The sequence below is a fragment of the Battus philenor genome, unplaced genomic scaffold (assembly GCF_028537555.1).
Source record: "Battus philenor isolate CCGP_79_NKW_IND1 unplaced genomic scaffold, ilBatPhil1.0.hap1 SCAF_9, whole genome shotgun sequence".
Taxonomy (NCBI): Eukaryota; Metazoa; Arthropoda; class Insecta; order Lepidoptera; family Papilionidae; genus Battus; species Battus philenor.
In genome coordinates this window covers 7,507,779-7,531,275 of record NW_027181759.1, presented here as the reverse complement: position 1 = coordinate 7,531,275, position 23,497 = coordinate 7,507,779, and the positions used below count along the sequence as shown (strand labels likewise).

Below are 23,497 nucleotides of genomic sequence, written 5' to 3'. Positions count from 1 at the left end.
CGGATTGTTGAGCTGTTGGACTCTGGTGGCTTCAGATTCTGGAGTGGCCATCACGTACCGCCAAGCGCAGCATATCATGGCTATTCATTCGCTAGGACGTGGACAAAGAATATTGTCAAATTAGTTGCTTCCAACGGAACGAAGTTCTGTGGCTAAAATGATGATGGTGATGATGTACGAAAGCTAGAGAACACGCTAATATCTATACAAATTATACAGTTGATCATATCTTTCGTTTTTCGTATTAAAAAAGTCAACAATATTAATGCTTATTATATCTATCCGAGAAAATGAACACAAATACGATTTATCTGGATAATCAATCTTGTTCCTTTATTTTCGTCATTTAAATTTCACGCTGCAAAACTATTGAAGCCAAATTTTCATCGCATACCCGCTCTTTATTTCTATATATAATACACCTTATATTACTTACTCTAAGTTATTGACAAAATAAGTAATAAGTTTCGTTTGATTTTTGTTTGTTCAATAATATTTTATTTAAGACATATAAATTATTTTTATGGAAATTTTAGTATATAATATTAAACTAACTGATTTTCGAGTTTTACCCGGAGAGAAAACTTTCACAAGAAAGTCAAAGCAAAAACAATATCGTCCTTCGGATTACGTACTTGTGAAGTCGCCGCTAATGCAATATGTATTAGATTTCAAACACAGGCCAACCTGAAAATGTTTTAGAGTTTATTCTTACCCCGTCGAAGACTTACACAACTTTTTGTTAGTTTTAACAGGGTTTCTCAAAGAGCTTTCTGTGTTCAACACTCGCTTTATATTGTTAATCCAAGCGCATATTCATCACTTGATTGGGTGGAAAAGATATTCTAGATAATTTAAACAAAGGGAAAGAACTAAAGTAAAAAGGAAAAGATCATTAATTTTTAACTAAAGATTAAAAGTATAGTGCAAAAGCAAACTGTATAAAATTATTTCACACTCGCGGTGTAGAGTAAAACATAAATTGAAATCGAAGCACTATATCGACGTCCATTCCAAACTTTTTGGCATTTAGATCAAAAGACAAGATCGCCTATTCACCGACAATCTAAATTTTGGCTTCCGGTCAGTTTTTATTGGCTCGGATACAAGCAACATGATAAAATAGATCAAACTATCAATTTAACTTTATTAACTGTATAACATTTTTGATTAACTAATTATTAAAGCGCCAATGTTTTGTTACAAAAAATTGGTGATTGGACCACCAGAAAAATTTGTCGTTATGAGCCCAATATTTTAATCTTTATCATTATCACAGTCGATTTAAAAATAAACCTATTTACAAGTTTAACAAGGCAACCGTTCACCCTTTTGTTAAAATATGTAATTCATTATTACTTCTGACACAGGAAGTTCATTGCAGGACATAGACTTCCTCCATAGAATTTAATCTCATCTGTCCACGTTATAGTTGAACGTCTTACGCTGCACTTACCGATCCGTGGTCCCACTCCTTGTTGTGTTGTCCTGTTCTGTGCGTTTTGATACCTACCCACTATCACTTCAATTAATGTAGTTAGAAACATAAATTCAATTAAATAAGACGGTTTCATATACATGTTTTGACGCTCTTTAGTTTTAGTTGTCGAATGAGCAATACTAATAAAGCTATAGACACAATATTACTTTCAAAGTTTGATTTCTCATACAGGTTCTGTAACATTAAAATCTATAAAGGTTACCTGAGTTCGTCAACGATATGGCAAGAAAATCACGAGCATAACCCATTCGATGGCTCATGAATGTTAACTTGCCTCCAGACTGTGAGACTACGTTTTAATTATAGAAAAATTCTTAATGAAAACAGTACCTATATCTCGAGCTGTCGTAAATAGTAATTTAAAACTAGGGATTATTAACACCATTAGATGACAACATATCAAAGGAACATTCTGGATTAAAAACCCTACCATCATCAAGGTTTCTTAATTCATTTTTAATAACATATGCCTTGAGTGTGTTAAGAAATTCTACTTTCTTTCCGATTCGGTTAGATAGGAGCGGGGAATTAATAGGATAACACAAAAGTCTAAGATTTCATTACATTTAAAGTGTAACTAGGTTTTTCCTCACAAGCTCTTAAATTTTACGTACCTCTTCAAGAATACGTTAAAATATTCATCTTGTCAATGATATTGTAAAATAGTTGATCTGCTTATAAATCTGTAACGTAAATAAATTTAGGCAGTAACTGGAGAGAAAAACTTTAACATATACGTTAAATTATTTATAACAATTTTTAAGTTTTGCTAGATTTTATTTTGCGCCATAGTATTTTTATAACTTTGCTAACTAAGAGTAACTGCGAATGTTTCAATGCCCTATTTGGACATTGATAAATTACAAACCGAAAACTTCTTTTCACTTTTACATTACCAATAATTTGCTATACGTTTTATGCTTAGTGAATTTGTACCAGTGATGTTATGTCTTCATAATAATCATAAAAAATTTGATGGAGTAAGGAGATAGTAAAAGATTTTAAAATTTAAAACGTTTGTGAGCATTAGTGTGAGAGTAATAAATATTTTTGTAGGTAATATCAAGACATCTTTGTCAATATTTTTTAACCATCTTATCAGGCGATAGATCACTGCAAGGCATAGGTCTCCCCCAAAAATGAACGGTCTTATGCTGCCTACATCGCCACCTTAACTTTGTAGTCGTTTCACCTAGTGAGGAACATTCCCACGCTGCTATGTTTTTTTTCTTGTTTGCTATACGGTACTTCAATTAAAATAGTATAATGATACATACAATTGTTAAACGTACTATAATTTCATTTATTAAAAAGTTAATGTAAATTTGGGAATATCTTATTGCAATAATTGAAAACTGCCTCTCTAACTTTATTGGAAATACCCATTATGTTATGTAGATTAAAAGATGTATACTAAATATAAACAAGCGCATCTATTGTGGGTGGGATCTGTCGGTGATGGTATAACCCATCGGTGGTCAATTGCGAGCCCACGGTTGACATGTAGTGCGCTCACTACGAGATTTTTAAAATGCTGACTACTTTTTTAATTACTATTTATTTATTATTATTATAACCATTAACCATGTACTATTTGCAGTAACTATAACAATTGTTATTTTATTGCAGCGTCAGCGTTATAAATTTATTTTTATAGGTATAGTTTATGTTAGTTATGTTATTTCATAAAAGTTCATATATATTATTTAACTTATTTTTATTAATGGTTATATTAATTATGTCTCTGACCCACCTAAAACATATGCACACTGTAAAAAACATATTACTCATTTGCTTTGAAAAAGGTTGAGCGTCTCTGTGAATTAATTATTTTGTTTTAAATTAAAAACATTCAAACTGTCTATGTTTTAAGCTAGCGTAATTTACGTTATACGAAATAACTAAAATAGCGGACAACGTTGCGTTTGGAGGTTTGCGTGGGTTGGCATCGGTTCTGATAGAGACCGCCGGCGGTGCCAAATTGCCCAGTTCGCTTATCATTTGGATTACGTCTAGCGCGGCAAACAATATGCCATGTCACGCGACTCTCCCACATATTAAATTATGTGGGGGAACGAGTTCCGTGAACAGTATTGACCACCGGTACACTGTACATTTATGGGGAAACATTTTATTATTTTAATCAAACATATGACATAGATTGTAATTTATTTAATTTAATGAAACTTCAATTTAATGCTCTATTATCTTGTACTGTCTTGTTTATAATTTTTTTTAATATCAATTATTTATAACTAGTTTACTATTAATTAAAGAGACCTATTATCAATATTGTGTTTATTAATTAACGTTTATAAAAGGCTAGCACAGTTATGGAAAAGTAGATAGCTTTATGCTTACAATAGCTACAAATATAAATTTGTGAAATACTTTAATAAACTGAAAGAAATAAATTTGTTAAAAATAAATCAATAAATCATAATCAAAAGCACATCATTCTCAAATCCGCATCCTACTGTAACAAAAATATATTAAAGACTTTCTTGTTGTTCATATATCTTTAGTTAATATATTATATATGTACTAAATTAATGTAGTAACAATAAGTTTAAATTATATCAGAACAATTTTATTTTGTTCGTCTATTATTGAACCTAGAAAAATATAAAGTATGTGAGTTCCTATGAGATGAGAGATTCTATGAGTTGTTATTTCAATAGTAACATGTACACATTATTATAATATAATTTAGTTAGTAGCTCCTCTGTGATCTAATAAACGTTATGTGATAGTTTATATTTTACAATTTTATGTTGCATAAATGCAGCAAGATAGTAAATAATTAAAAAAAGTGTAATTAGTATAAAAGCAGTAACATAGTAAAAAGGGTATATTTTGGAAGAAACGTAACAAAGAAAATAATATAATAAAGGATGGAATGAATGAAAACTCTATGCGAGGCCTTGAAATATCTTTGAAGACACAGTTTATTAAAAGTTAGTAACAAATTACGAGCTCATGAAAAGAATGTAAAGTTTAAAATTTGGTGAATAAAAGAAGCAACTTGTGCAGGTAACCGTTTACCTTCAGGTTAAAATATGTCATTCATTTATTATAATCATTTCTGACGTAGGACATCCATTCCTGGACACAAACCTTCTCCATAGAATCTACATAAATTCTTATCTTGTCTGTCCATCTTGTTCTTGAACGTAGGCTGCGCTTGCCGGTTCATGGTCTCTACTCCAAAGTCATAAAGCCCATTCTCTTTAAATGTTTTCTCCGCGCTATGTCGCCTTTCCGCTGCCACTTCAATTTACCAGCCCGCTGGGCTAGGGTTCGTTGGACGATTATGAGCTTGCCAATTAGGCCCCAAATGAGCGACCACGTTCTACTACCATCGACGGTAACACACTTCATACCAACACATTTCATATAGTCGTAAGCAATTATTTACAGGGTGATTGCTTACATATATATGTAAAAGCTTTGGATACATATATTGATTATTGGTCAGCAAGAGTATTAAATCTCACCTATTACATCTATTGAAATACGACAGGCCAATAAAAGTGCAAAATGCAAAATCTGCAGATTTAAAAATAGAACATAATACTTAATTTCTTTACTGTTCTGTCTTTATGTTATTTATTACTTCTGAAATCATTAATTTTTGGTTAAGATGTACCATACACCAATTGCAAACAAATGAATTATAGATTTATGTTTTTATATCTTTTATACCAATAAGTAATCGCCCTCTTTATTATTCTTATAATAATAACAGAAAAACAAAAGCATTTGAGTCTTTTTCTTTGTGAGTTTACTATGTGACCTATCATTTAGGACTACCAATTAAATAAAGCACTCCGCACGGCGCGTTTTGAATCAAAAATTTTTAATATTCGTAGTAAAGCCGCGTTCAAATGGAATTCCCATTTTGCGATGTGCTCGTGATGCATGCAAGCTCCGCTGCACTTAAAAAGTTGCCACATATTTTTTACAAAATTGTGGATTTTCCAGGCCAAGGCGCTTAAAGGGAGCTGATGACTTGGAAAGCATTGGTCTCCTCGCTCGATTTGCACTGCAAATTGATTTTTATGTGGATTGGCATTCGCCTATTTTCTAAGCGTTTTGTTTGAAATCCGCTCACAAATTTGTATCTACTAGTTTGTTATCTATTGATATATTTTGATTTAATGTTACTGTAAATTTTTACAATGCATCATTTGCATCATATAAAATAGTTTTAATAATAAACTTTCTGTGCCCGCGACTTCCGCCTTGTGAAATTTAATAAAAAAATGATCAGTTGATTCAGTTTTGCTACGTTTAAGGGTTTTTGTTTAAAAATACGAAAAATTAGCTACCTGCCAGTGGAGTTCCAATTAAAATCGGTACAGTTATATCAGAACTTACCCGGAACAAAACGATGCACAGAAAGTTAAAAAAATGTACTTTTCGTACATGTACCGTAGAAATATTCATATGAGTGTAATAAGAAGTGGTTAAATTGAAATTACGAACGGGCACTTCAATTTTATTTATTTATATAGATTCTATTTCATTTCTTATATGTATTTTATTCGTTTTTAAATTTAGATTGTTGTGTGCTCTTATACGTCAATAGATTAGTTTTAGTATATTATTAGATTTAAAAAATGTTATAGGAAAATATAAGCATTGAAACGAAATATATTCAATTTAAACTTACAAGATAGCCCATAAACTTCTTTAATTATTTAAAACTGATTTAGGGCGCTCTTTTATAACGAGTAGCTTTTAGGAAGAACAATTTAACATTTTAAAATTACTAATTAATACTTTAATGTTATAATTTTACACAAATGTAGTGTCAGTTGTATTAGTCTTTATGCTATATCGTTAAATATATATAAGAATGTATTCTCCCAATTCTCAGTCCTCTACAGCTGGGCTACAACTGCATCATTAGCCACATGAGTTAACACTTACTTGGCTATATTTATTTTTATATTATTTTGAGTTAAACCTCAATGATATAAAGTTATAAAACGAATAAAAGTTATAATATATTAGTTAACTATATGCATAATATATAGTATACATAAAATTAAATAATATTTTTTTTAACATTAAACGTAGGAACAAACTGTATTGCAATTTATAATCGTATCATCGACGGTCGGTTTAGAAGGTGAAACGTTAATCAACCCAGTCATAATCATCATCATAATTTGAGCCGGAAGACGACTATTGCTGGACCCGTTCCCTCATAAGAAGGCCAATGTCCACAAGGTTTCCAATAAGACCGGTTTTAAGTGGTCTGTAATCTACACTGAATCCTACATTAAATAAACAATGTGAGAACAATTTTAAATGACTTTTATGTATATATATAATAATAATAGTTTACGTATTGTATATATATTTATTAACGTATTTATTATCGCAGCTAATCATAAAACAGGCAGTTCTTCTCCATCACAATAACGCTCTATCGACTTGACAAAGACATTATAATAAACAGAAAAATTCAGCCCTTGATTGCACTATATTGATTAAAGAAATTAGTAATATTTATGATACATAAAACCATACGTATAACTTGCCGGATACGTTGCAGAATCTTTTGTAGAAATATAAAATCGAACTTTGCTTTCTTTGAAAGGTTCGCCGCATAATCCTAATACTTTTCTCGCTTTGCCATCCATTCGCTCGAAAAATTTAAGCGCGCTGTAAACGAGCACCAGTCGTTAGTGACAGGCTTCTTTAAAAGAAATAAGATACTACAAAATATAATTGGAAAATATACAGGATGATTGTTTATGTCAAAGCTTTGAGATGAATGTATAGCTTATTACTCAGCAAAAAACTTTAAAGCTTTTATACCTATTTTATACCTACATATTTCTAGCCATCCTGGAAGAAGTGATTGCTCTTAACTATTAGTCTGCGAGAACAGATATTAAAAAGTAATTAATATTAACTTATAATATTACTAATTTTAAAATAGTTTTACACTGTGTAATCATTACGTTATTTATCCGTTAAACTATACATTCACCCTTTCAAAATTTTTATATCTATAAACGAATATCCTACGTATCTTCTCCGACTGACTTTGTACAATCAAAGGTTGCTAGCCGGTCACAATACAATAGAAAGTAAATATATAAAACGTATTTTAGAGTGATAAAGTAAACAACGATTAGTTTCAAAAATTGGATTTTTATTCGTACATAGTAACTCAATAACAATGTGATTAACCAAAGATAAACCTAACACTGCATTTTGTTTTCATTGATCCCAAACCTTTGATAGTCATCGACATGTGTAGTAATTTACTACACTGTTATTTGCGATACAATTTTATTTATGTTGTTTAATTAATACTATAAAAAGCAAAACTAATTTGTTTTATTTAGTTATTGAGTTTATTTTAGTTTATTTATATTTAGTTCAACAGTACAATCAAAGTAGGCAAAGATCAAAGGCACTTCGCTTGTACAACCAATAACCGCTAGGGCCGAAGGGTTCTCGTCTCGTGCCCACGAACTGGTAGACCCAGCGTGAGTAAGCCCCTCACTAGGTTGACCTGCGATATAAATCAGGCCTCGGGAAGTCGCGAAGACTCAAGACCGGTCATCGAGGCAGTCTTTGGGGATGACTATGTCTTGCAGTGAGCGTTTATCAGCTAAAACAATCTCATTTTTTCAGCAAAGATGTAGTTGGAATGCAAAGTGTTTATTGTAGCTAATAGACGTCCGCTGCAAGATATGTGACTTCCCCAAAGATCCGCACGTGACTCTTGTGTGTTGTGTTCGTCGCTGTTATAATTCAATTGTGCTCAAATAAGCTACGTGCTTTAATCCGGACAGTTAAAGTTGAACAGTTAAAGTTCTAATTCTCTTTTAAATATGCATTGTATTTCGCGCTTACTTACGTGTCCTGCACTCGGAGAAATCTCACGGATAAACTTCTATGATAAACTTGACGAGACTTAATAACGGCAGTAACTTTGGAGCTTTGCTTTGCGGCGTATCATCCATGTATATTTCGAAAACTCTGTTCCGCTTCTAAAACTTGATCCTGCATTTTAACTTTTGTTGCATATTATTTCATGTTTATATGTAATTAAAATATGACTTTACTATTTCCTTTATGTAACAAGATTGGAGTAGAAAGGTAGATCTAGAATTTGTTTTGTGTTATTGTTTTTCTATATTACTTATCAAATCACATCCTTTACTGAGAAAAATCCTCATTACATCAGCAGCTGCCGACTTCCACTGACGTTGAGTTGACACACACACACACACACGCACGCACGCACGCATGCATGCACGCACACGTACACACCCGCGCATGCACACACACACACACACAATTCCATTCAATGTTACCTTTTTAATCAAAGTATATGAGAGGGATTTGTATGAAATCTCTCTTAATCTCAATTGATCTTAAGAAATAATCATTTCTTATTTTTATGAACCTAAAAGTAATTTTTTTTAGTTCTAAACTTATTTTAACTAGCCATGTAATCCTGTGGAAGCCGTTGGTAGACTTAAAGAAATAAAAAATTTTACAAATATTTTACATATTTATTTACCAATTAAAAATTTACCAATTAAAAAACCAAATCTATCTTTAAATAGTAATATTGTCGCAAAATTCTGCATTTTAACATAAATTGGCAAATAGTGATTGCTATAGAACTATTGCCCTATACGATTACAAAACCACGTGCGTTCTTTTTTGAAATTGACACTTTAGATTCTATGCTACCAATATAAAATAATGTTTTCCTTTTGATAATTAACCTCTCGTATGCCAAAGGTTTTCCAGGCGCACACCCTACAGTGCCACCACTTTACGACGAGCTAGTGACGCATTGTAGTTTGGATACACTGTATTTTTCGTTTGAGAACAAATCCTTGGAATTTTTAACGCAAAGTTGTCTATAACCTGCAGTATATGTAGATTAAAATGCAAAGTATTTTGAACTGTATTTTATGAGATATTTAATAAAATATGGCTTGTGCTAACGCTGAAGGGCAGCCTTGGTAGATCTAGGCTAGGGAATCGAAAGGTTAATGAAACCAAGCATGAATTGACATTAACAAGATGGCATAGTCGTTGTTTCCGGATGTTTTGTTCACTTTAATTATGGAATAAATTTATGTAAATCAAATAAAATATTAAGTAATTCTGTTTGCGTGTATTTAAATTTAATAAAAAAATCAAATTAAGAAAAGTATAGATTATTATATAATTATTGTAGTAAAAGAATAAAAATTATTGAAAAACTTCGTTATATAGACAGTTTTGATTTTTATCCGGGGTTAGCTATTACCCGTACAGTCATCCGATTTGACGTTTATTTATGAGACTCTCTATTTTCTGTGTGATGAAAAAGGTATTCGTAGATTCTGGTATTCATTTTATAAAGTTGTTTCTACAGGTATGAAACATTGTGACAAACATTTGACGTTATTATTATACCCTTGCTTTAAATATGTATTACAAATTAAAATAAATATCAGGTATTGTTTCGAGAAAGAAACAGATTTGTGACACCTTTGGAATACTACATATGCGACATTAGGATTATAAATTATAATCGAAGAACTAAAAAAAATATTTGGTATGATTTTTGTAGCTTATTTCAACCCATCATTACTGAGAGTTAATGAGAGTAAGTAATAATTTGAATTGGCCATTATAATTTTAAAATAGTTTAATTTTCTGATAAAATTTACTGTCTTGAAAGAAGGTTTTTCTTTTGAAGAGGTGGGGGAAGTAATTGAAACAAATCATTTAGTTAAAAAAATTGATATATTCTTTCTTAAACTATGAATATTTAACTGTACAAAATACGCGGTGTTTCTAATTTACATATAACAAAATAATTACGTATTATATTAATCAATGGCAGGCGATGATCGATCATTCGTTAATGCCTTTCTTAGTTTCACTGTTGCAAACTGTTGAGGCCTGTGTAAAAAAGGCATGCAATCATGTTATTATTTTGTACTATACTAATATTTAACCCTGGTAAATGTTAGTAGCGTTAACAAAAACAATTATTTTTGGTTATGGATAAATAAATGGTAAGATAATTAAAAAATATAATGTAGATGAATATTTAAATATTTTTAACGATATAAATAAAACACTTTGTCCGATTACAGGTACTTAATAAAACATCCTATCAAACTAATCCAATAAACCTATGAAATGTTTACAACAAATATTTTCAGCGTAACAAATTATAAACAAAAAGTTATAAATGACTAAATTATATGGTATTGGATTATATTATAGCCAGAAGGCGGGTAATTTGTATAACCCTGTTAAAAATATACGAACGTAATAGACAGGGAGGTCTCCTAGACAAAATATGCGTATGATTTACTATTACAATAATTTTGTAGCAATCGAAAATCTGACTTAATTAAAAAGAGGTGTTTAATAAATTAAACACCAACAAACAAAGAAATCTATTTAAAAAAAAACAAATGAGTACAGGTAAAGAATATGAAATAAAATACAACACACACATCGCAAAAGGCAAAAAAAAGTTAAATTAATTTTACTTATACATGGCAGATTCGCGACCCCATAAGTCATACCATGGACCAAATGTATGGCCTTCCTCCGGCAATTCACTGCCATCAACGTTCCTCTTTAGTAGTTTTGTACGAGGAAGTAATTGTGGTCGTTGTTGTTTCAAGGCTTCATTGAATTTCTGATCGTCAGATTCACTGTAAGGTCCCTCACTCCTACGATCCATGAACCGTCTCGCTTCAAGCCTTGCTTCTTCTTGTCGAATCTTAGATTTCTCCGCTTTTTTAGAATCAGTTTCATAATCATATCGTGAGACACGGCGCTCTTGGTCGCTAAAATATGATATATTTGCTTCGTAGTACCTGTCTTCCTTTCGACCATTATACTGTAAAGTACTATCGTCATAACTTCTGTTGGATCTGTTTCTTAATTTGGTGTCTCTATTTTTCGATTCAGTCAAATCCTTCCTTATATGACGTCTATCCAAAGAATAATCAATTCTAGGTTCTCTGCTTTCATTTGATCGATGTTCCTTTTTTTGTGTCCTTGTTTCAGCTTGTGGATATTCTTTGAGTTTCTTTCCATTTTCAAAATTATTGGACTGTCGAGTTTTTTCCTCTTTGCTTACAGTCTTTCTATATTTTAATGTTCCATCGTCATAACCATTATATGCTTCATTGTTTCGTATTTCGTTGTTGTTTCGCTCTATAGGAATACCATATCTGTCGGTATGTTGCTCATTATCTTTGTACTTTAAAGTCTCAGATGAAGCAGAAAATGTTTTTATTTCTTTTGAATTATCTTTGAATGTTTTGAATTCCATTACTTTAGGAGGAGTTCGTTCGTGAGATGGCTTTTTGGTTTTTTCGTTACTTGAGGTATTTCGTGCATGCGGTTTAATTGGATTGATTTCTATTTCTTCGAATTCTGGCATGTATGCATTTTCTTTATTGTTTTTAATTTCGTCATCTAATAAACGAGCTTGTCTATGTCTGTCAAGTTCTTGTTGCTTCTTTGATGTCATGTGGTCATCAACAATTATACAATCATATGGATCAGTGCTTGAAGCTACAGAATTAACATCAGAACTACTGTCGTTATCATATCTCTGTAAAATCTCTCTTCGCTTGACAGTTTTCATGACAAAACCATCTCCATTCTCATCATTATAGAAGCTATTTTCAAAGTTTGTTTTTATAGTACTTGTATTAGTAAGATCCGAGTGCCGTGATTCATTTCGGAATGTAAAATCATCATGTTTTTCATCAACAATTGTTTTTTCAGATGTGCTCTTTTTATTTATCGGTTGACTCTGAAGATTATTTTCGCTGTCTTTCTTTATTTTGTCAACCGGTTCCTCAGTTTGTATGGAACCTAAGCTTTTAGCTTGGCGTAATCCACTAGTTATCTTAACATCTTTTCTGTCTATTGTGGTTCTATCTTGTGGTCGCGACTGCGTATTTTCAGGAGAAACTGGTTTGTCAATATTAACAGGTTTCCTTGGTTCAGGTATATCGGGAGCAGGACGTAGTTCTTTTTTCAGCTTTACAAATAATTTTTTCTTATATTCTGGTACAGTGTCGACAATGTCGCGGTGTTGCCAGAGAGACATGCCCTCCATTATTTCTTCGGAAGTAGTGCGACCAAATTTCCAAAAGGACTTTGTTCTTTTTACTTTCTGAGAATCTTTATCCATATCAAGCATATTACGTAGAAGTAATTGCTGATCGTCAGTTAAATATCCATTATTATTAGTAGGCTTTGGACCACGTCGAAGGCTTTGAGTTTTAAGCAAATATGCCTTATTTTCCATGCTTTGTTGATTTTTACTACAAAAAATAAATTTAAATGATAAATCTAGCAATTCTACAAAAAAGCATAGGGAAAAATTTTAGCAAAATAATTAAAAAAAGAGATCAAAACTTAAAACTACCTGATTGGAATCCGTAGCCTCTGTGCCTCTTCGTCACTATAATCAACATCAGGTTGCGGAGGAGGTTCATTTGAAAATCCTGAATCATTGGAGCTATGTAATGATACATTACCCACAGCTCCGACTGTTGCTACAGCGCTCTTAGTTGGAACAGCCTTATTTTGTGCAACCTAAAAAAAAGTGTTTTTATTAAACAACAAACTAAATGAAATTTTGAACAACTACTAATTTAGGAATGTGTGTGTTAGTTTTAATAACTTTTCAACCGATTATCATTTCCTTACTTTTAAAAAGTTTTTTTTTACCAAAGCATCATACCCGCCCCTTGACAATTCGTAACCTACTTTGAAAAATGTGTCTCGTTTTTCTTAAAGATTTTTTTAATCAACATTGTTTTTAGAGACCAGAAGCCTTAGTAAATGTAGAAGTCTCTTTATATGTTATACGTAAAGGAAATTTATTGTACTTCTATAATATTGCTATTTACATATTTGTAAGAATAGTCATATGACAGTTGATAAAGGGTTTTTGAGCTAAGAATTTTTAAAAGGTTGTACCTAACCTGTGGTATGCGTACCTCTGGAGGTACGCGGGGTTTACAGGAATTGATGTTAAGGAGTATTAAATGATATCATTTAATTGTTATCGCACCTGAGAACGCATTGGAAGCGTTTGTGGCCCGAAGCTTCTTGTCTCTATAACGGCATGAGTAGTAAAGCTGGCGGCAGAAGTGGAACTCTTAATGGCATTAGTAGCAGAAGTATTTCCAGTGGAAGCATGGAAAGTTGCACTAGCTGAAGAACTCAGAGCACCTGGTGATGGTGCTGGTAAAGTTGGTGGTAGACCAGGCGAATTATTTCCCAAGCGTCCCTATGAAACAAATTTAAAGCATTTAGATAAGAACCAAGGGACATATTTTTACTGTTATTATTTTTAATGAAGAATTAATTTGATATTTTTTTTGCTAAGTATTTAAAAGGCTTTACTAAATTTGACTTTTTGATTATATATAAGCGAAAAAGAAAATATTTTTTAATACTTATTTAAAAAGCACTTAAAATCATAAACTATTGTTAAGAAAGTTAATAAGTACATAGTTATATGCATAATTAAGAAGCGATTATACCAAAAATATTGTATTAACAAATTAACCTTATTAACATGGTGAGCAGTGACGGTGTCGCCAAACATACGTGCTGGTGGATGGGTGTGCGTATGTGTTGTATTCGTGGATGACGACACTTGCGCATGGGCTACAGGAGCAGGCGGAGGTGTCTCGCTGGGTGTTTGAGCACAGCTCCATCGTGCTGGTGAACTGCCACTTTAAGAAAACAATGAACTTTACTCTCACGTCAGTAAAACAATTAGTCACCACGGTTCAAGAACTCTGCATATTATAACTTGTACTATAATTATGAGAAAAAAGATGTGACGTGTGCTAACTCTACTATACTCCATGTAACCCTTTATGACGATGACTTTAGGTTCCTTCTCTATAGAAAGAATCGGGGCCACGACTCTCCACTTTCAAGAATATGTTTAACCTTCAATACCGTATCGAATTCCAAGAATGCTGCTGAAATTTTTCATGACGCAAATTATATTGTTAAGTCTTTGATTTTACCCTTTGCTAGTAACTGTTCGTTCTCATTTATTTTCTTTAATTTTGTTACCCTGTATAAAACAAATTATCTAGTTTTTTATAACGACAGTACTAGGTTTTAATTATTATGTTTTAATTACCATAAAGTTTAATTATTTTCAAGTGCGTCTCTTTTATAAATACTGTACACTCTTTTAAGGAAGTTGGGCATCAGAAAATGACTACACGTATAAAGATTTTGATATAAAATCTTTTGGAGAACCTTGGATATAATAAATCAATGAATAAATATAATAATAATAAATTAAATAGTTGGTTTTTATTCAACAGACAACACTGAAAAAATTAATTCGGTTCTATTTACGTTGATTAGTTGATTAAATGTTTCGTTTATACGTATACTGAATGTTTCATACTCGTTCGTCTGCCTGATTACTACCCTAAATGTCAAGCTGTTTTTTTAAGAATAGAATATTGTAAAAAAGAAGTTCTTACGGGTCTTCACTCGGTATGGGTTCGGTGTAAGCTAGAGGAAACCATCCTGCACTGTGAGTGCGTAAATTTTCTCCGTATTGCCATCCTTTGGTGCGATCACCTAGTAAGGCTAATATATCCCCTTGTTGAAAGCTTAACTGGTTGTCTCCTGCTGCGGCATAGGCGTATAAAGCACGGGCTAATGGAGGATCGCGGTTGGTAGACGTCGGAGGAGCTAGTGATGACGGTCGAGCGTTTGTTCGTGTTTCGGATTCTGCAAAGTTTATAAGTGATGTTATTGATTATTAATAATCTTACTTAAATTAATCTATTTACGAAGCTTGTACTTTTTAAGATTTTTTCAGGGGTAAGAACAGAAGTATTTAAATAATATTGTAATCATGAACATTTCCAAATATAAAAACAATTGCGAATACGTCAGTTAGGTTATATTAGGTGAATACAGCATTAAAGTCGATTATGCAACAAAATAATTAAGATCTAATCTTGGATATTTTTTTAAGAAATTGTATCCATAACGAAAGCAATAGAGACTCGCTTTGTAAGATACTAAGTGTTTATAGTGTATATTTACGGCTAAGAAACGTGCGCTGGCTATCGGTAATAGTTAACTGTCAAATTTTTGTTATGTTTTGGCCACATGAAAGAGTTACGATACGAAAGTATGAAGAGGCTTTGTATTCAGGGTCAAATTAAAAGAACGCCCGTGTTAGTAACCGATAGTGAGAGACTCACAGAATTGCCCGCTCAATCTATGTATGCAAAGTTCACTGGAAAACGATACAGATGCCAAAAAACCATGAGAGGGACCGTGCAATAATCGTTATAATCATTACTGCACTGAGTATAGGACATAGAAGAATGAGATGTCTTTTGTTTTGTGGAACTATTTCTTAATAATTATTTAAAAGAAAAGTAAAATGTCGTAACGACCGATTACCTTGTTCCGTATGAGAGCTCGCTTGTAGATTGAAATCCGATTTTGCTCTTGACAATCCTTGTGCTGGTGACCCGAGCTCTGCGATTGACCGTACGTCGAGGCACGAAGCGTCTACCGATCTTGTTTTTCGCAAAGCAGAACCGACTGATGCGCGGTCGTCGTCATCACCGTTACGCGGACTTGCGTAAACATCTTCATCGGCCCAGAATGACACTTGCTATTAAAACAAATCTCATGAAATCAATCCATATATTTAAACGAACCATATCAAAGTGTTTGTTAAAACTACTGAAAATATGAAAAACAAGTTAGTGATATACAGTGTATTTTTCTGTAAGTCAGGAGTTCTATGTGCAGTTTTAACACCCATATAAATATAAAACACCGTAAAATGATTTTACGCTAGTGGCGACAGATTTTTATGACACATTACGGTACGACACGCGACGTAAAGATTGGAAAAACACTTTTACATATTCACGTCATCGAAGCCGTTTATATTCGTTTTGGGTTGAGAATCCATTTAAAAGAAATCAAGATGTTCTGAAACAATGGTGTTTGCTAAAATCGAAGCAAATTTTGGATTCTTTGATGTATTTTTTAATGTTTTGGCATGCAATTATTTCACTCTATAATAATTATATCCCGAGTTATAAATAAACTTAAAAATATATGACATACTCTCATTTTGCTGACGAACATAGCTTCAACATTGGGGGGTAAAAACTCTCGAGTGCGGGAAACTTCCAGCCATTCTTCAAGCCCAGTACTGTATGAAGCCGCACCAGCACTGTGATACGCGAGCCAATGCTTGGCAAGCGAACACTGGCGTTCCAGTACGAACCCGTAGCGACGACGTTCTTGAGTCATTGCCTATATACGATGAAAGTTTTACCAATCTAATTAAGTTCTATAAAGTAACGTGTGACTGTTTTTTTAGGAAAAATTTTTTTATTTTCAATAGAAGTAAAGTGTAAATATGGACGTAAATATTTACCATTTTTTAAATTTTCGAATTAGTAATTGATTTGTCTATTCGCAAATGAGCAAGATAAGGTTACCAGAGAATTTGTAATATGAATTAATGATTTCGTCGGCCCAAATACTTTAATAAGGAAAATAAGATGTATAATTTTATCGATTTTTATTAAGGATGTCTTGCTCTGTTTTAATTATTAACATTTAAATACTTCAAAAGCTTACAATGAAAAGAACTTTAATCTAAGCTCAAAAGAAAATGTTCACTCAACCTTGGTATGTCAATCATTTGTCAAGGAACAAATTTGTTTAGTCATAAAGATGGCAATACGACATTCACAAGCTTTCATATAATAACAGGTATAAACCATTTTCAATTTCGGAAGTAAACAAACTTATTTAACTTGTCATAACATATGAATAATGCAGAGTTTATTTTTAATTCTTTAAGTTTACCAATTAAATTTTAATTTTTATTGTTGACTTTAACATAGTACAAAGCGTAAATATTTGAACAGGCACTCACATTTTTCAAGCTTTGTTCACAAAAAGCATCTAATTTGGTCTTTTCTTCTTCAAGTATTTGCATGCTCTGAAAATATAAAATAGAAAAGTTGGTATTTTAACAGCAAAACAAAAAAAATATATAATTTTATTTTCAGATGTTTGTAGAAGACATCTTTACGATTTCTTTAAAGAATTGTTATTATATTATAGAAACAGATTTAAAGGGGTGAATATCTAACTCATTTGTAGATAAATGAACTATATATATTAACTCTAACATAAAGTACTACACCATGTGATCAGTATAAATATAAGTTACAAATATTTATTATATAGTTAATTTTTTTATTGCAATGCAGACTCCTATAACTTCTGGCAGTACAAGGCCTGCAGGGATAGATAGAAAACAATATTTTTTTTATTAAGCAGCGTTCTTATTTTGAAAATACTTTTTCTTACTTATACTTTATCGTTACGTATTTTTAATTCTAACACTTGATTTTTGAATAGGGTGTACATGAATTGATAGCAAATGAGCTATACATTCATCCCTTCAAAGCTTTTACACGTCTTTCCAAACACTCTGTATATGATATTTTTCCGAAGTCTTTATCTTGTAGCGTGAATGATTTTAATACATATAACATTAAATATATAATTCTATATTGGTTTAAATGGTTGTTTTATTTGTATGAAAACTCACCTTCATCTCTTTGTCCATTGCCGATCCAACTTTTGTTACGTTGGGTTTCTTTTTCCTTTGCTTTTTAATAGTAGCAGCGGCCTTACTGTAACTCTCCGAGCGCAATTTGTGTTGCTGAAGGAATCTTTTTTGTTCAGACTAAAACAAAACAGGGAGCTGGTAAAGTTGTAAAAACGAGACTTGCCAACTTGTTTATTTGTTTTAATATAACCCGCCTAGACGCAAAATAAACGGTCCCTCCCCAATATCCTCGAGATGCAATACGAGTATATACACGCCTATGCTGGCAGCGCGAAATCTCTAGTACACAAAATCTCCCGTTCCGAAAAAAACTTTTTTAATAGAAATTCTTATCTTCCAAATAAACTGAACACTTAAGCTTATTTGAACTTCGAGTCCGGTTTCCTTTACCCGGTAAACAAACACGAAACGGGAAATGTACACAAAAAGAACAGATTATAAAAGGAATTTTTTTATCGACCAACCTGTACTACTTTCGTATCTTTCTCCAGATTAGTTTCCAACGGGACCAACAGATCGACGTAAAATGCTTTTAGCTGTAAAAAATAATAAAAACGTTAGATTTGTCCGTTTAAATTAATGTAGAATAAGCAGTTCTTAAATTAAAATAATGTATTTAATACAAAAACTCACAATGTTCATTTGTTGGTCCTGTATCTCCCTGTACACTTCAACTACTTTCATAAGAGCGGTTCCTGAAACAGAATATATTAAATTGTCTTTGATTTACTGACATTATTGAAAATGTGAAACAGAAAATCTATATGTATAAAACAAAGTTGCGTTAGTTACATCACTTATACCTCAAAAACAGTTGAACCAATTTTCATGTACATATGTATTTTTAGATTCGTCTACATTCAATCTAGCCGTGTGAAACTAATCAATTTTGTGTAAATTTGAAAATCTGAAATCTACCCATTTATTGAATCATAGACGGAACGAAGTTCGCTTAGACAGCATTATAAAAGTATTTTTTTTCTTCGTAATTTTTTAATAACATTACATTTGTTGCAAGCCCTATATGCAATATAAACAAAAAAAGTAATTAAAAAGAAGTTTAAAAATAATACAAACAAATTTAACTACTACTATTTGCTTTTGTATTTATTTTTAATAAGAGAATAATAATATATTTTAACAAACAGTAGATTTTCAGTTATTTAAGTATGACTTAAAATATCAATAATAATGGTAATTTTACTTGTTCACCATAATAGTTATATTTATATGAACAAATAAACATTTAATTTAAATAGAGCTCGACCTTGCTTTAGAAAATGTTATTAACAGCTTGGGTATCTCCATATTAGGTCACTTATTTAAAGGTCAATTTATAAATGTACATAAAATTGTAAATTTTGTTGTTAATTTAATAAAGTCCGTTTATTTAAAACACAGCGAGCACTTGAGAGAGCATGTGTAAGATCAAGGTAAACAAGTTAAAGTTATGTAAAGTCGAATAAAGTAATAGCCCACACGTCACAGTAAGTACGACTGGATATCTATTCGGTACAAAATTGTTAAAAGTATATTTAAACGTTTCATAATAAACGAAGAAGTAAATTAATATTCAACAACGAGATCGCTTATTATTGATTTTTAAGTTTAAAAAATTCTTTACCTATAAGTCATATTAAAGGTGTATATAAATACATATTTTATATCTCTTTAGCGAAGAGTCCAGTGTTCATGATAACATAAATATAGAGAAGATAACATAAAATATAATACGGAAAAATAACAATGTGCTATCGAACAAAACGGCATAAAATATAAACAAATGTGATTAAAGCAGAAAATGTATTAAGAGGATTTTTTATCGACCGCTTAAAGTAATAAGAATCATTACAGATTTGCATTACTTTGTCTACTACACTGAGAATACGAATTACATCTCATTGCTTATATTATCTTTTTTATGGTATGCAGAAACACACTGCTTAAAATATCTCGAATTTCTTCAATCATCTCTTAGAACAAAGTGGGTCGTAGTTAGATAAATACTTACCGATATCTGCACATCCTCCCCATGTTCCTTGTTGCGCTTGTCGTCCTAACTTACCGACCGCATCCACATATAAGCGAGATGCAGCAGCCGCACCTGATGAAATATAATAAAATGGTATATTTTTGTCCTCTAAGCAATAGAGCATTTATTCAAAGATCTGTGAAATAGCTGGTGTTCTATTATCGAAGCTCAAGACTAAACAGACCCTTTCGGTAATTATTTACTTTGTAATTTTATAATACTTTGGCGACATTGTGTAAAAGAAAGACGATTCCACGAAGGGATTTATTGTTCAGGGTAAAAGAGTGAATGCCAGATGGTGGAAGAGAAAGTAGTGTAATTAAAAATTCATATAAAATTAAGGATAAAAAAGCTAATAGTAGGTCGCGGATTCGATTTCCTAGATAAAATCATATGTAATTCACACTTTGTACATTAATTACTTGAGATTGCTGCCACTGCTAATACAGAAGTTTCCAGAGAATGGGAAGCAAAGTCCTCTGCGTACCATATTACCACACTGAGTTCAGCAATTTGCTTGTCAAGCGTGGCGATTATAGTATATCCCCCATAGATATCTTTTAGGAAGACCTATGCAGTAGGAGTCTATAGGCTGAAATAACGATTTCAAAAATAAGTACATAATAAGAACTAGGTGTGAAATTGAAATTTAAACTTTACACTCCCGTTGATCCCGGAGTTCTGACCTTTTGTACAAACAATACTTGTTTAATTTGAGTTAATGTAGGATCCATTACATCTCGCAAAACAATTTAAGTGACCATACAAAGCGTGGAATTGAAGTAGAAACAAGCTACAAGAGGCATGCATCGTACCTACACAATGCCCAAGTTTATTGCTGTTAGAGCGTCGGCCATAATACTCTAGATAAGCCAACAGAGACAATTTGGCACAAACTGTGTCCTAGTTCCGAAGCCAAACAAGCGCACAATACTGAGGTTTTGCATATAGATGCACCCATTTGGCTAACACTCTATAAATTAATTGTTTGTGTTTCACTCAATACGAGACATTCCGGATTTCTTTATTGTCGTCCTCATATGATGACATCGAGGTTAATTTAAACCTTATTTTGTACTGTGGTACTAATTACTAAACACATTATATTATCAAGCTCGCTCATTTGTGACTATAAACTTAATTTAATATAAGCATTAATATAATTAAATTTTGCTAAAATAAATGCGATAAAGTTATTAATAACTTGAACCTGTATAAATACTTACCGTGCAAAGCTTTTAGATAAGCTTTACCAGCTGTTATCATCTGCCGGGCACCTGGATTAAATTTATCCAAAATGTTCTGTAACAAAGAAAGGGTCAAAATTAATACGCTTTGAATATATTTAATATTATGTAACTTATGTTGTTTAGCCGATAGATATTTTTAGTTAAAAGTTTTTATAAAATATTTATACAGTGTGTTTTGTTAAAGGTATCAAAGTTTCAAAGGTTTAATAACGTATTACTCAGTTTTTAAATAAATTGTTGTAATACTTTTACACTAGCTCGAAACCAATAAAAACACAAAAACAACTCTTGAATGCTAAAATAATAATTAAATACTTATAATTTTAGATTTAAAACTCTGAAGAGGTAAGGCTGGGATACCTCGTGGAACTGTATTATATGTGCGTATACTCAGGCCCATCAAGAGTTTTGGTAACTTTTTAAAGGCGAAATTTAGGTGTTACGAGTTTATTTTTATTTCTTGTATTTTTATTTTTAATGTGTCTGTCACTTTATATTTTTTTATAAATTTTTAATGTATGGCGCATTAATAATAAAAAATTTATACTTATAATCTATCATCTTGTTTAGGGGAATATATAATTATTTTATTATATTAAATGTTTATAATGTCTAAATCTGATTACTTAGTTTCGTATATCATGTAATCATAGTTTCTTATGTAAACAAAGTTATACCTCGGCATCTAATATTTGCAATTGCAAAATCAAATGAGGACTAAGACCGTAAATAGAGGCAAATATAGGAATGCGGCCTCTCAAGGATGCTGCTACGGGCCGGCCTCGTTGTTAAGGTGCGGCTAGCTAGCAACTACGCGCCGCGACATTCCATTGTAAGTATTACCTCTCAACTTTTTCGGTGTAAAAAGCCTAAATACTGTCAGATAGGCATATATTTAGTTTATTTGACATCCTTTTTAGTATTCAAATAGCAAGTCAACATGTTTTTAAACCAGTTTAAATTGCAAATGATTATTCCAAGAACATGCCATTGACGTTAATTTTAAATCATTTAAGAACAGGTTTTCATTACGGAGTAATATAAAAAATATCAATAAATTCTATTAAAACTTGTGTCGATAAAAAACAATCTGTTTGTGGTGTCTAAAGCAACAAAAGTAATAGGATATTGATCTCCTGTTAAGTGTTATATCATGTAACAAAATGGAAGTATTTTTTAAATATGATTAGTTCACAGAAGCAGTTTACAACGCAGTAAGTAATATTTAAACAGTATTGATTATCATGACGGCGAAAATAGATTCAGCGGGGAAAATGAAAACTTAAAGACATGCTAAAGGTGCTATACATACTTCAATAAAGTACGTTGTTATTTCATATACTATATTTTGCTCGCTAAAATAAATACAGCTGATATAAAATATATAAAAGCTATAAATCGGTTAATGTATAGCATTTGTGAACAAAAATCTTTAAAGCTTTTGTTTATATATCCAATCATCGTATATAACTTGCTCACTCTGAAATATGTTATATTAATTTTTTTTTCTATTGAAATTCGACAGGCAAATATCTTCTTGCAGTATCAAGTCAGCGGGGACAGATGATAAACAATAATTAATTTTAATATGTATTAAACTGTATTTGAAAATATACGATAATTTTATGATATTATCATTACGTTATTATTTCTGAAAATATTGATTTTTAATAGTGTATACCATACTTTTATTGATATCCAATGAGTTATCATTATATATAATGTTCTATGGAAAGAAGATGTCTTTGCTACAAGTAAATTTTATGTTATTGTAAACTATTTAGGACCAGCAGAAAAAACCTATCTTTTTAATTAGTAAAAAATTGATACAAAATAAGATTAAACGTACATACGCAAAAGCGCAGTATCACGCAATAATAATACAAATAGGTTTCCTTAAAAGAAACCCCGCACTGTTTATATTCGGAAGGAGTAACATCGTGCCGACGAAGACAACAAATGTGATTTATCACTTTTGGTTTACGTAATACAAACATCGCAAAATATTGTCAATTGCAATA

At 31.6% G+C, this 23,497-nt stretch overlaps 1 protein-coding gene across 3 annotated transcripts in view; it reads right to left on the bottom strand.

Annotated features, from left to right (window-relative positions):
• Positions 1–10,463: 10,463 nt before the first annotated feature.
• The window catches only part of IRSp53 (Insulin receptor substrate 53 kDa), a 179,154-nt gene continuing 166,120 nt past the window's right edge, over positions 10,464–23,497 (bottom strand). For 2 of the 3 annotated variants that reach the window (XM_068775476.1, XM_068775477.1), the window contains 13 exons: positions 21,453–21,528; positions 20,206–20,298; positions 18,828–18,889; positions 18,659–18,730; positions 18,174–18,311; positions 17,490–17,555; positions 16,667–16,858; positions 15,986–16,202; positions 15,046–15,298; positions 14,100–14,268; positions 13,599–13,817; positions 12,948–13,117; positions 10,464–12,843 (listed from right to left, as the gene is read on the bottom strand). In XM_068775476.1, the coding sequence (XP_068631577.1) occupies positions 11,040–12,843; positions 12,948–13,117; positions 13,599–13,817; positions 14,100–14,268; positions 15,046–15,298; positions 15,986–16,202; positions 16,667–16,858; positions 17,490–17,555; positions 18,174–18,311; positions 18,659–18,730; positions 18,828–18,889; positions 20,206–20,298; positions 21,453–21,528 (3,531 nt within the window). In that variant the 3' untranslated portion in view covers positions 10,464–11,039. The remainder of the gene's footprint in view (positions 12,844–12,947; positions 13,118–13,598; positions 13,818–14,099; positions 14,269–15,045; positions 15,299–15,985; positions 16,203–16,666; positions 16,859–17,489; positions 17,556–18,173; positions 18,312–18,658; positions 18,731–18,827; positions 18,890–20,205; positions 20,299–21,452; positions 21,529–23,497) is intronic. The other variant, XM_068775478.1, reaches the window with a different exon arrangement.